The sequence below is a fragment of the Sebastes fasciatus genome, chromosome 14, assembly GCF_043250625.1.
Source record: "Sebastes fasciatus isolate fSebFas1 chromosome 14, fSebFas1.pri, whole genome shotgun sequence".
In the NCBI taxonomy this organism is placed as follows: domain Eukaryota; kingdom Metazoa; phylum Chordata; class Actinopteri; order Perciformes; family Sebastidae; genus Sebastes; species Sebastes fasciatus.
Genome location: NC_133808.1, coordinates 3,426,857 through 3,441,115, shown reverse-complemented (window position 1 = coordinate 3,441,115; position 14,259 = coordinate 3,426,857). Strand labels below are relative to the sequence as shown.

Sequence of the window (14,259 nt, the reverse complement as noted above, 5' to 3'; positions counted from 1 at the left end):
GTCTTATCACCCAATTTTAAGGTGGGTTTCTTGACCTGTTTGCAGGTAACATCAATAGGGATCGCCCGCTTGCCCCGGAGCAAGTTAAATGCCACATCAGGCTAGTTAATCTAACACACTCACTGCTGATGAAAGTATCTCATGAGTGAGCCATCTAAGCTTCTTTCTCATCTCTGTTGAGAGCCGCACAAGTGCTTACCGTACATGGCGGCAGGAAAAAGAAAGTTTATGAGCTGAAGCGCAACAGAGCATTTCAATTACCCTGGAAACAGGTGTTTAATTGGGTAGCATTAGAGGATGTGGGTGGAAATCCAGTTTTATTTACTTAAATAAAGATTAAACATGACATCTTTTTTGTTATTTGATAATCACAATTAATAAAACAATTTGTATAGGGGCAAGTAAAAAATTTACTTTGGGCAAGTAGATTTCTGAACCACATGCTTACCCATTTTAATCTCTTACACTATACCAGCAAATCTGATGGGTGCTCACCTTTTTATTTGAGATATTTGACAAAGTCGGATTTTAAATGTCTTCAATTCTAAAACAACATTAAATCCAAAACCGACCAAAAATAATGAGCAACAACACTGCTGCATCCAATTAACAAGCAGGGGACAGTCCAATGCGTTTTCTCTTACCAGGAGACACTGCCAGCTGAAAATGATGCAGCTTGTCCTCATCTGGGAAACTGGCTTTGCATGTACCTGAACAAGAACAAATGGAAAGGGGAAGGTTATTAGTTATTAAAGTCAAAGGTTAAAGCCTGAAGCAGCGGTATGAAGGTCTACCATTAGTTTTCATTATTTGCCTTTGTGCCAAATAATAGTATTAACATCAATAATATATTGCATTTTTATTAAATCCTTCCTCAGTCACAGTATGTTCATACTGTCCACACAGACTGCAGGATTTATGCCCTGGGACTCCCCCTGTGGCACCACATTCCCCCCTGGTGGTCAAGGACATGTACTGCACTCAGGACAGAGGATGTGTAACACAACAGCTCTTTTCACTGATTAACCCTTCCTTGTTTGTTATGTGTAAAACCAGACTCTAGAAGGCTCTTGATGACACATATTTAGTGGTAATGACAGCGATGAATGTAAAGGAAACACTGAATCAAATGCAACAGTTCAACTGTGTTTTAGTCAGGCAGAGCAGATAATCTACTTCATGTAAAATAGAGCACTCTACAAAAAGCTTATGGATCATTTTATCACATCTGAAAGTTAATTTGTCTTTTACAAACTTTCACTGCCGAGCTCACGGATCACTTATGTCAACTTGGCCTGAAATGTGTTGGGTATCACACACCCCCAACAGTCATCAGACATATCAAATAACATTCTACATTATATTATAAGGGATTATAGAGACACACGTTTCCTCTTTAAAAGGACAAGGAAATCTTTTGAGAAATTTTTGAGAAGAGATGGAGTCTAACAGAAGGAAAACTATAGCTACATGAGTTAGCACGCATGCACATATACACATGCCTGGGGTGACCTGAAATGTGGAGGCAGACGCTTGTGCGTGCCCGTGTAAATGACATTGCTATATCTCTGCGCTCCCCTCACCCCCCTTCTTCTTCTTTTTGCTCTCTATTAACTTATTTGTTTATTTAATTTATTATTATTACTTTCTTTTCTTTGTATTAATATTATTATTATTATTATTTATTCATTTTATTATTCTATTCTTTTTTATTATTATTATTATTATGTATTTATTTTTATTATTTTTTTATCATTCTATTCTTTTATATTATTATTTTCTTTTCTTAATCTTATTTCAATTTTGAATGCTGAAGTTGTTTTCCCTAGTATATTGTGTTTGTCTCTAAGCTTTTATAAACTATTGTAATTCCGAACTGTAAATTGCATATATGAAAACAACCTTGAAAAAAGGGAAAAAATAAAGTATGAAAAAAAATTAAGGACAAGGAAATCACTTTTGCAGATCTGCTGCCTTAATCTAATTTTAGTATTGTTTGTTTATGTTCTGTATTATAGACTGTGATTGTCTTTGTTGCAAATCATTGTGAATGTAGACCAATTTTTATCTAAATAAATGATAGTTTAAAAACCCCAAGTATGCACCTGAAAATAAGCATAATAGGTCCCCTTGAATTGCACTCTGTCTCTATGCTTAAACTACAAATCTATTCAGATTGAGGCAGCATCATCATGTATATTGTGCTTTTCTCCACAGTGGAAAAACAATTACTAATCCGACTCATATGACAGGTCTGTAACCCTCATAAATTTTGTTCACACCAAAGAGAATTCTCTCAAATCGCTTGTTCGTGCAATTAAAGAACAAATCTGTTCATAGGAGGCCCATTATGTCCTTCGCGGGGTTTTGACAACACTACTGCTCATATGAACAGATCCCCTCATCCTTTTTTCCCCAAGTTCCTGTCTGCCCATAACGGTGAAAATCCATCAGTCATGCGGCAAGTCCAGATCAACGACACAGAGCAAGTGTTGAAGCCCGATGAAAAATCAATACTTTCCACGAGACCATATTTCATCATTGTTGCTGGTAATGATGAAGCATGGATCGGATGAGCATAAAAGTAATGAGAGCTGGATGACTTCTTTGACGTTGCACCCCCCTTATCCAGAGAATCGGAGGTACATCTTATACACAGGTGAGTGCATGTCAGCTTCCAGTGTGCAGCAAACACACAGACTGTTGAGAAGATGCATGCATCGTGCAACCCCCTAGCAACTAACATTATCTCATTATCTATTTCACTCATATTGTGTCGATTAACACAGCTGAATGAGCATGTGTCTTATCTAGAAGATGTGTGAACCAGTAAACCAGTCCGCTTTCTTACTTTCCCCGTCAACGCCGTGTGCTAGATACACTGTTTACTTGCTTTCATGGTGCTGAGCTGCGAGGGCGAACTCATCAGACCACAAACAACAACAACAGGCATGCTGAGTTCAGCCAAAGCAATCCTAATTAATTCAGCACTCATGCATAACAATAACCAAGATAACGGAGTAATGAAGAGCTGATATATTGTAATTTAAATTCTCAAATAAAAGCCAGAACTAAATCGGATTTGGGATTACAGTCAGTTTGAACAAATAAATCCCATAGCCAGAAGAATAACAAGCATGAACCCGTCCAACTGTTTATACTTTAAAGGCTAAATTTGGCATTTTTCCACCTGGATCCTATTTTCCCATGTTTTTGAGTCTAACTGACTAACAGGGTCAACAATTTCTGAACTTTGTCCAGTATTGAGGGAGAGCGCTGCAGACGGCAGCTGCTCACATGTTGCAATGTAATCCTATTGGGGCAAGCTGGCACCGTCATTTACGTTGGTTTTTTTTTGCCATGAGAGGCTCTGATTATGTCTGACATTATGGAAGGAGTCTCGCTCAAGGAGAAATCTCGTTCTGAAATCTGGCAAGGTGACGTGTTGTCGGAAGACAACGCTTGAATAATGGACCCCATTTACTTCAGTTCATCAAGGATTTAGTTCAATTTCAGATTCTCCGTTCGCCGTGGAGGCATGAGAGGAAGGTTTTTGAGGTAACGCAGTGAGAAATTGATATATACAAATGGTTATTTTGTGTGTGAAATATTCCTTTAAGTCAGTTATTCAGTTCAAGTTGGCACACTTTCAGATGTATTGACTAGGAGAAGATGTGGGACTGAACAAACGATGTGGAATAGGGATGCCAATTTTGAAAAATGTTCTTAACCGATAACCGACCCTCGTTAACTGATTATTAACCGTTAACAGACGAGATTTTTTTTCTACGTTAGCATCTGTAGCTCTGCTGGTAGCTTGATGCTCCCCGTAGTCACACACATGCGCTCTGTCAGCACGGCGTAACTTCAGCGTGTTTCCGTCAGACCGTGTGTGTGTTGTCGGTGGCGTTATAGCTGGGAACGTAAGTGTAGTAGACAGTGTGTGCACACTTTGTTTGTCGGTGAATAAATGCTAGGATGCTACAACTCCTCCGCTCAAGCGAGATGTAGACGGTAGCCAACTTCCTGTATCTGTAACGCCGGCTCAGACTCTCTTAAGGTGGACTTTTCTCCTTAAAGTGCCGAGCTTTTCTCAGCTTTTTAATTAATTATTAACATTTCTTTTTAACCGTTGTAACCGATAGTGTTAATCAGTTAAGATGCTTAATGTCAGTTAACGGTTAAACCGTTAATTATTAACATCCCTAGATGTGAACATGGGGGGGAAATGCAAAGTGAAATGAACTCAGTGGGTCAGTGGGTATGGAAGTGTAAAGCATACTTACTAGGGAGATTGGCTTCAAGTTCTGCAACTTCTGTGGAGAGAAAAAAAGAATCATGGATAAGGGAGCAGAGAAGAGGGTAAAGACAGAGACACGCACACAAACAAACAAAGATGTGAGATCCTTACACACCGAGAGCCGACACTGTGACACTCATCCTTTTTAAATAAGTCAGTGAGGAAATGCATAAAAGGATAATGTCCAGTATGCAAGTTGGAAATGCATACAACACAATGCTGCAGAGAAAAACACAGAATGACTCGATTAGTGGGTAAAAAAAAAAAGGAAAAAGGAGAGAGGAAGGAAAGAAGAGAACCACCAGAAAGACATGTAAAGAGTAGAGGGTTGTTGAGCTGGTGTAGCCTTTGGGTCAAGTCTGTTCTTTTTTTCCAAAGCTCTCAGTTTTGTTTTCACATCGCTGACACTCTTTTCACTGCTTATTTGTATCAGCTGATTTAACACTTCAGCACTATAAAAAAGGCGATGGGGGAATGCTTGGTCTCTGTTGTTGCTTTGGTTCGGTCATGCTAAGAATTTTCCCTTATCATTTATACAAACATATACTTTGTGTGTAATAATTAGGTACTTCAATTTTACTCAGGATTTTCTGTGCTCCGGCTGCTGGGCGGTGCTTGGTTTTGGCCCGACTGTTTTCAACATGGCGGGCGGGTCACAAACTTTTCTCATTTTACGACTAATCAGCATACTAAAATATGTTTCTGAAAACATTTGAAGAGAGAAATAGGCATTACAGTAACAGAATATTGATTCATATTTGATCAGCGCTGCCTAGTTTGACCGTTCGAAAAAATCTATCAAAATTAGCTTCCGATCTCGACCATCAAAATCAAAAACAGGATGAGCACTTATTATATATGAGTACTTCTCTGTGCCAAAAGACCCTCGTTAACAGCCAGCTGGAGGGTGTGAGCAACACATAGGCTGGGGAGTCCCGCATTCGAGACAGTGCACCGCGACCGGCTCTAGGTCGGCTTGGAAAGGCTCGGGGCGAAGGTGCTTCCCGGGCCGTGGCCCCCTGCTCCCGGTGCGACTGTCGACCGGGGAGGACTGTCCTCAGTGCGCCCCAAGCGTGTCGTGCCCCCAGGGCGTGGCTTGGCCCCATGTAAAAGGCGCCAGGGGTCTGCAGCGATGTCTGCAACCCACCCGACCCACCTTGAAACACGGACCGAGGAGTCTAATGCACGCCAGTCAGAGGGTGCAAGCAAAACCCCGTGGCGCAATGAAAGTGAGGGTGAGATCCCTGCGCCCGCACCGTTGGGGAGGTGGAGCGTGAGCGCGTGCGCGTGCGGTAGGACCCGAAAGATGGTGACGAGAGGTTAACGTTACGATGCCGTAAAGTGGTATCGGTGCCGTTGTATCGGAGCCGTTTTGCGAGTACGAGTACATGAGCACAGTATCGGACCCGATACCCGATACTGTTATAAGTGCATCCCTATAAAACAGCAAACTTAAACTACTCAGTCCTGCACTCGGGACTAGGCAGACAGAGGGCTGCAGGGTCTCTAGATGGTTCATACGTGATGATTAATAGGGATTATTTTTGTATCAGCCTATACATTGATTTTTTTAGTTCATTCTTGCATATTATACTTTTAAGCAAATGTATGGACTACAGCAAAGACATGATGGCAAATGGCGGCGGGCACGAGGGGATGGGAACGAGACAAATGTAAACAGAATGACAGAAACTGAGAAGGACAAGGACAACCGTTTGAAATTTAAAGGAGGAGAGAGGAGGCAGGTGTCTGGAAGCTGCATCTCAAGGCAATGAGAGGTACCTATAAATAAAAGACCAAGAGGAGAAAACCTGGACAGAGAGAAAAAAAGAGGAATGAAGAGAGGGAGGTGGAAACAGAGAAGAAGAAATAGAAGAAGCCAAACATCCGTGGAGGAAGAGGAGCGTGAACCCTTTAATATTTCTGTATTAAAATAAACCAGAAAAACACAGTCAACAGGAAACAACTCCTACAGAGTCAGTTCTCAAACTTGTTTGTTTTGCTTCTGTATCGAAAAAAAAGGTGATGAAACACACGATGGACCTACCTTTGGTAAGGAGGCGGTCTCTGATGGAGACCCTGTGGGTGGAGTCGGAGGCTCCGGAAGCACGGCCCGTCTTTCCTCCGTCGTCCCTCTTCAGCTTACTGGCCAACGTAAGCATGGCTACGCTGCTGTGATCTGCCTCGGTCTGCCCCACGCCGCACTGCGCTTCGCTGCTGCTCAAAAGCCTGACAATCACACAGAACATAAAGAGTCAAATGCAGAATAGAGACAAGAATTCACAAAATGTTTGGAATTGTCATGTACGAAGCCACTCCGGTTTCCTCTCACAGCGCCAAAGGCGGGCACGCAAGGTGAGCTGGCAACTCTAAATTGCACGCAGTTGTGAATGTGAATGACCGTCTCAGTCACTGTGATAGACTGTGGCGACATGTTAGGGCTGTACTCTCACTGCGTCTAGCCCAATGTGCTGCACAGATTAAACGGATATGGATCATGAAAGGCTGGATGGATGAAAAAGACCTTATGGAGAGGAGTCTTTCAAGGTGCATTATATCCAAGGCCAAACCTCAGTTCTGCTTAGAAACAATAGGTCTTGGGATCTTTTCACATCATGCCAGTAATACTACATCAAGGTTTGCAAAAAAAAAAAGATTTTCAACCTCCCATATTCAGGATTTCTACAGTATGTTTCTCATGGCAAAGACATGAAAAGGCAAGTGTTTAATGGGTGAGACACGGGGAAATGAAGAGGTCTAACTGTACTCCTTCCAATACTTCCTATAGCAATAAACTAACAACTGTGACACCATTTAATTCAAGTGGAACGATGGAGTGCTTGACATTGATTAGAGGAGCCAATTGCAATTAGACTACCTGTTGACGGAAAGACGTGTGGTGCCACAAGTTGTCTAATATAATATATTAGATTTATATAGCGCTTTTTAAGGATCTCAAAGACGCTTGAGACGCTAATAGTGCAAGTGTTTAGTTATGGTATTATTACGTGAGACTGCCTGCAGGAAACTGAGGTAATTAATAACACAGCCTCTCGAACTTTCCTTTACACAAAAGCCCATTCACTTCAACAAATAAAAGCTAAAATGATTCCGACGGAGAACTTAAGCCGTTATCTATGCTCTCGCCCAAAGCAATAAACCAGACTCCATTGAAAAAAAAATTGAATTTGACCTTGCAGGGAGTTGGGAATATTGGCCCTGACACACTAAGCCGTCGTTCGTCTGTCGGAAGGTTTGGGGCCGTCGGTGAGCGTCAGTCGGCCTAGTTTTTTCGGTGTGTCCCCGTCGGCTCTAGTCTGCCCGTGTCTGAGGTATTTTGGCAGATTCAGCGTGTTGAATCGGCGTCGATGAGAGAAATCACTCTGATTGGCGGTTCAGCTTGAGCGAATCAGTGCACGAGAAGAGGAATGGACGTGAAGAAAGCAAGCCAGCGAGTAAAAAGTGGAGGAAAAACACAGAAGGCTCTTCTCATTTTTCATCTTCATCTCATCTGATCCTTCCAACACATGGGATGTTTTCACAACCACATGGCCGTCTGGAATGAAGCTAAGTGGTGAGTGAGAGTGGTGTGAAAATGGTCGGCAAACGCCGCTTTATTTCATTTACGTATCAAAACAACAGCTTGTATATTCGCAGTCCTCGGTCTGCCGATTTCCCTTTTTGAATGACGAATACAGACTACCGCCGCCTGCTGGTGTGGAGAGTTATTTCATCTCTGGTAGGCACAGAACATACGTGGTAGTTTTTGGCCAAGACAAAGACGGAGTGAGGCAACGCAACAGGCGGCCTTCGTCACCATTAGTTCTTTGAAATCAGGGTTGCTGTGTCTGGGTCCTAACAGATCGAGGCAGCGGTAGACCAGCAACACCCAGGTTCGAGGAGGTGAAATGACAACAGCTTCGGTTCCCCGTTGAAAAGGGCTGTCTGACAGCAAAATAAAGTGGTGGAAAAATTTTAAATATAGCGTACACTTAAACTGATATCAGTTTTTTAAGGTGAGCCTTTCTTTTACGTTTTGCTGCCGGCCCTGTCCACAGCAGTACATTGCTTTGCTCCTGTGCCGGTACTCCTGTCTGCTTCTCCAAACTGGGGGCGTGCCGACCGTCATCTACTGTAGGTAATACACTGACTATAGATAAGTAGCTCATACAACCCCACTTCAAAACACCGGAACTACCCCTTTAACATTCATGAGCATACGTTAACTGCTGTGGTTTTCAATAGTGGTTATTCAGTAAGGGGACTGTTGCATGCAACAGGAAACTCAGAAGTTCATCACAAAAGGAGAAAAAAACACATCTCACATTCTGTTTTAAATTATCTAAAAAAAAAAGTGATTGTACCAGACAGAGGGGAGCCTACAGAGGGGAGCAACACAAATCCTCTGAACTGCATTTTGTCATTGCTAAGTGATATTCAACAGACCCACTGTAACAGTAAAAGTGATGGGAAGCCAAAAGAATACTTCAACGTCATGCCTCTGCCAACTTCCCTAACAATGCTGCAGCAGGAAGCCATTATCGAAGGCATGACATTGTTAAACTCAGAGATCAAAGCATTCGCCCCTTTATAAACTTCCTGTAGCTATCAATGCCATGCAGCATCCGCCACCAGACTTTGCTGTTGTTTACTTATTTCCTGTTTAGTGTTTCTTGTGCATTTATTGTACATAAAGGAACAATATCTCTTATGGATTAATGGATTTCAGTCAAAATGAGGCAGCTTAAGTCTGGCAAAAAATAATGCATAAACGTATTTTATACATTAAAGGCGCAGTGTGTAGGATCTGGCGGCATCTATTGGTGAGGTTGCAGATTGCATCCAACTGAAACTTGTGTATGCCAAGCCTGTAAGAGAAGTACAGTGGATGTCGCGAAAACACGAATGGCCCTATCTAGAGCCAGTGTTTGACTTGTCCGTTCTGGGCTACTGTAGAAACATGGCAGACTCCATGAAGAGGACCCGCTCCGTATGTAGATATAAACTAGGGATGTTAATAATTAACCGTTTAACCGTTGACTGACATTAAGAACTTTAACCGATTAACGCTATCAGTTAAAACAGTTAAAATAAATATCAATAATTTATTAAAAAGCTGAGAAAAACTCAGAGGAGCAGCTCGTCTCTTTAAGGAGAAAAGCTGGTCCACCTTAAGAGGCGGAGCCGGAGTTGCAGGATACAGGAAGTTGGCTCCGGTCTCTGGCTCGCTTGAGCAGAGCGAGTTGTAGCATTGTAACACTTATCCACCGACAAATAAACTGTACACACGCTGTCTGCTACACCTACGTTCACACTATAGCGCCAGCGACAAACCCACACTCCCCGCCGCCACACACCAGTCTGTCGTCACCTCGCAAAAGTCACGCCACAATGACAGAGTGGCGGCGAGCACGAAGCTACCAGCATAGCTACAGATGCTAACGTAGCACAAAAACACACTCTGTTTGTCGGACAATCGCTATCGTTAATCTGGGCAGACACACAGCGGGCAATCTGCTAAACTAAACTAAATGTGCGGTGTAGACTTTTACTGGGAACATGGCTGCATGTCCGCGACATTACACGCAACACCGTGCAGCTCTCCTGATGGTGAACTTGGGACTCCGTTTTCTGTTGTGCTCCACATACTGCAGCTGGCGCATCGCTGCATGCGAGGTACTAATCTTGTCGGTTAATGGTTAATAATCGGTTAACAAGGGTCGGTTATCAGTTAAGAACATTTTTCAAAATTAGCATCCCTAATATAAACGGCTCATTCTAAAACAAAAACACAACGATTACTATTTTCTGATGATTATACACAAAAGAAAACATACTTATTAATATTAAATTCCATTTCTGCGAATAGATCCCCCTAAATGCTACACACTGTCCCTTTAATTGTTAAATTACCCAAATAGTAAATCATTCAAAAGTTTAAAAATTTGAAAGTAACACTGTCCAGAGTTTCATACAGATCACAGTGAGAAACCTGACTTTAAATATTAAAACAAATGGAATATAGTATGTCATCTACAATCAGGTATGCTGGATCGGATATCGGACCGATACTGATTCAAAGAGCTGGATCAGATGTTGGTGACAATAAGGCCGATATATTCAATTAAATGTTATGTTTATATACATCATATTTACACACAAATTGTAATTCCTGTTCATTTTGAAAAAAAACTTCCAAGTTGCTGGTGAACGATTTATTATTCTAATAACAAAGAAAAAAAACTTTATATCTATGTATTTATTGGTCACGTTTCGTTTTACAGTTAGGAAATGAATGTGTTGAGTCAAACCTGCCTTACTCATAAAAGAATGATCCCAGTCACTTCCACACAGTGAGGCATAGAGCTTATTAATTCAACACTGGTATCGGATCGGTACTCGGTATCGGCCGATACCCAAAGCCCAGGTATCGCTATCGGTATTGGGACTGAAAAAGACGGATCTGTGCATCCCTATCTAAAATCACCAAATAAATAACTATTAATAACAACTTTCATGAAATTTGGAACTCTCAAAGACATCTGCCTGATGCCGCAAGTTTCCGTACAGCCTAACAACCACCTTGTTACCCTGCTTGCATCACTCACTTAATGTAATATAATGGTGATCCCACTGATCCCTTCTACTGTTTTGAAAATTGTTCTGTTTCCTCTAGTTTTCTGCTAAAGCCCACTATTACTCTTGTACAACTTCAGAGGTCCTTTAACCTCTCCAGGGGAGCAGTTCGCTGGCATCTCTGTGCTCTGTACATCCAGCCTGAGCACCGGCTGAGCTCATTTGGTTGAGCAGCATTAGCAGAGGGTGAAGGTATCAGATATCAGCGAGCCCATAAAAATGTGTGTCACCAGGTCTGACTCAATGCCCACCAGCCTCAGCTGTCAGTCACTGCACCCTGGTGCTGCTCACTGACACAGACTACCTAGATGTTAGCTGCAGGGGGGTAGGGGAGCGGGAACAGGTTCATCCAGCATATGCAGACTTGGCAGAGGAAATACATGCACATACAGGTAGCAAATAAACACACACACACACACACACACATTGATGAGCTTATTGTGCACCAAATTCCCCTGGGTCTACCACATAGGCACACCTCTCTTTTCTTACAGTATATCAAGCGTATTTACAATAACCACGAACTACGTCTGGGTCAGTCCTTCATGCTGGTAGCCATCAGGCTCCACATCCAAGGCTGACCCCCATATGAGAACTAGGAGGACTTTAAGAACTTTAAACATGCACTATCTACCTTTAAACATGCACTATCTGCAACTATCTTGGACTCTAACCACTGGCGCACATTACACTTACTTTACACTATACATCCTATATTCCACTTTATAGACTGCAGACTTATTGCACATACTACATGTATTTATTGACAGACTGTGCACACTATGTTCACCCATTCACTCTGTATCTTTTATATCTCTATTATTGTTTTTATAATGTTTGTATACCTTTACCTCTCCTGTGTTTCACTCTGTTTGCTGATGTTGCTGCTTTGACAGGGGATTACTAAATGTTCATCTTATCTTATCTCAATCCTACATTGGTAGCAGAGGGAGGAAGTTCACTGGTTCAGTAAGAAGGGTGTAGCCTGTCTTTAATGTTAAGAACTAGCTAACTCAGTACGCTACTCAAACATAAGTCAGTGTGTATCCCTCAAGACCAGACCTGTTGTGGAGCTGACAGCAACATTCATGTTAATAACGTGACTCCTGTTAGAGGTGAAGTCACCGCCTCGTCACTGCACCTTTAGCTCGTTAACCGGTCGGTCCAGATAACAAGCTGCTAACAGAGATCATCACAGCTAATCACAGCTAGCTGGACACAATGTCCGAGCTTCAGACCAGCCTCAGCTCAGGCTTAGTCCTCACGCATGTGTTTGAGTGGACAAAGAGGTGTCACTTGTTTTAATGAGTGAAGCCGGCCCGCCAGGTGTCTAATGAAGAGTCTCTGCTAGCCACTGTTAGCTTGTTAGCTTGCGTGTGTGTTGTTGTGTTTTACCTGCTGTCTCAGAGCTCGCGCTCCGTGCTACACCATTATCAGTCCTCCTCTGGTCAACCACAGTCTGCGACTCAGCCGGAGGTTAAAAGAGGAGGCACCGCGGACTGTAGATCACTTGAGAGGTGATTATTTGGGGACTCAGAGTGGATATGAAGTGATTGGAGAATCAGCTGTCACAACTTCGCTCCGGTGTCATGGGTAACGGAAGCGGCAGGGAATGCCGTTTGTTATTGTTGTCCGTGTAGACACGGCGGCAGATAAACAGTTCCGCACCGCAGAGGATGAGTTCCGCTTAGTACTGTAGGTTCAGGTTCAGTATGAGAGTTAACATTTACAGTCACTAAACCTGCTGGCACATTACTGTCGTGTTGTAGCATACATTCATATATTTTTTATGTTATTCATGTCCAATTAATACTAATTTACATGTAGAAAAAACCTTTACATTAGCACATAGCCCAGAATAGATTAATCCACTTCCCTTCACATCTTTATTAATGTACTGTTTTTTTAAAGGTCCCATATTGTAAAAAGTGAGATTTTCATGTCTTTTATATTAAAAAGCAGGTTTGAGTCCTATATAAATACTGTAAACGTATTGAAACGTTCAATATACGGAGAAATACACACAGCCCGTATTCCGAAATTCTGCGTTTGAAACAAGCCGTTAGGATTTCTGTCCATTTGTGATGTCACAAATATACAATCTATAGATCATTACACAGTTTTAAAGATAAACATTCTAATTGTGTCCCAGTTTATTTCCTGTTGCATTGTTTGTGAATGACATCAGCTGACAGGAAGTAAACATGGACCCAAACGGTTGCTTAGCAACGCAATTACATTGCAATTCTGTTGCAATTCTGTTGAAATGAACTAAAACGAAGCATTTCAGACAGAGGGTGAATACAAGTATATTCAGGCTGACAGTATGAGGAAAATAAAGTTTTTTTTTAACATTACAGCATGTAAACATGTTCAAGTAGAAACCCAAAATACAAGAATGAACCTGAAAATGAGCACGATATGGGACTTTTAAATCAAAATGAGCTCTCTACAATCAAAAGAGACGAGAGAAAATATTTGCAGAATAAAGAGCAGTGTTTATGCTGTAATTGTCCTGTAGTGTTCTTTGTGATTGTGCTATTCTGCTTCACTGTAGAACAGGGTTCAAATTGGTAAATCTGACTAGCAGCTTTTTTATAAACTGTACTATTTTGTTTATTTTTATTAACTATTTGTTAATCATTTATTTAGTTATTCAAGGCATTTTGCTTTTCCAATTACCCCCAAATTAAACAGGTTAATAACATTTAGCAAAATTCACAATATACAGCAAATTTAATCAACAAAAACCAGTGAGCTGAATATTAGTTCCATTTAAAAACTTGAAATAAATTTAATACAAATAAATGAAACATGTTCAATAGCTCTAATATAATGCTTATGAGCATCAATATGCTGAAACCTCCTATCAGCCTGTACTACACACACACACTCACTCACACACACATGCATACATACACATGCCTTTAAAAGAGCACCATTTGCCAAATGGAAAAGTGAGACTCACTGTTTGACAGAGCAGCTCGTTCGCTTGTTGGAGCAAACCCAGTTCACCCTAAAGTATTTGGACACAACAGTGATTCACTCAGCCAGTTGTTATGGACCCAGGGGCACGAGGGCCGTCACTATAAACAAGAACATGCTCTTGACTGACCTGCCTGGTTAGATGAAGGTTTTTAAAAAGAAGACTCTTATTAATCTTGGACCAGATGATGGTATTGTATTTCATCTACTGTACATGTGTTTAGACAGGTGTTTGCCATCAGGCTTTCTGCGATGCTCATATACGCCAGAGGATTTTCCCCCGTGGCGTGTTCACTCACTCCTCTTCACATGGCGTGCTTCATGCATTGCTTTTGTTA

General features: G+C 41.6%; 1 protein-coding gene across 2 annotated transcripts in view; it reads right to left on the bottom strand.

Annotated features, from left to right (window-relative positions):
- ube2f (ubiquitin-conjugating enzyme E2F (putative)) overlaps positions 1–12,564 on the bottom strand; it is a 73,777-nt gene extending 61,213 nt beyond the window's left edge. Inside the window, exons 1-4 of one of the 2 annotated variants that reach the window (XM_074658202.1) lie at positions 12,332–12,564; positions 6,348–6,529; positions 4,287–4,316; positions 645–710 (exon numbers count right to left, since the gene is read on the bottom strand). In XM_074658202.1, the coding sequence (XP_074514303.1) occupies positions 645–710; positions 4,287–4,316; positions 6,348–6,462 (211 nt within the window). In that variant the 5' untranslated portion in view covers positions 6,463–6,529; positions 12,332–12,564. The remainder of the gene's footprint in view (positions 1–644; positions 711–4,286; positions 4,317–6,347; positions 6,530–12,331) is intronic. The other variant, XM_074658203.1, reaches the window with a different exon arrangement.
- Between the last annotated feature and the right edge of the window lie 1,695 nt (positions 12,565–14,259).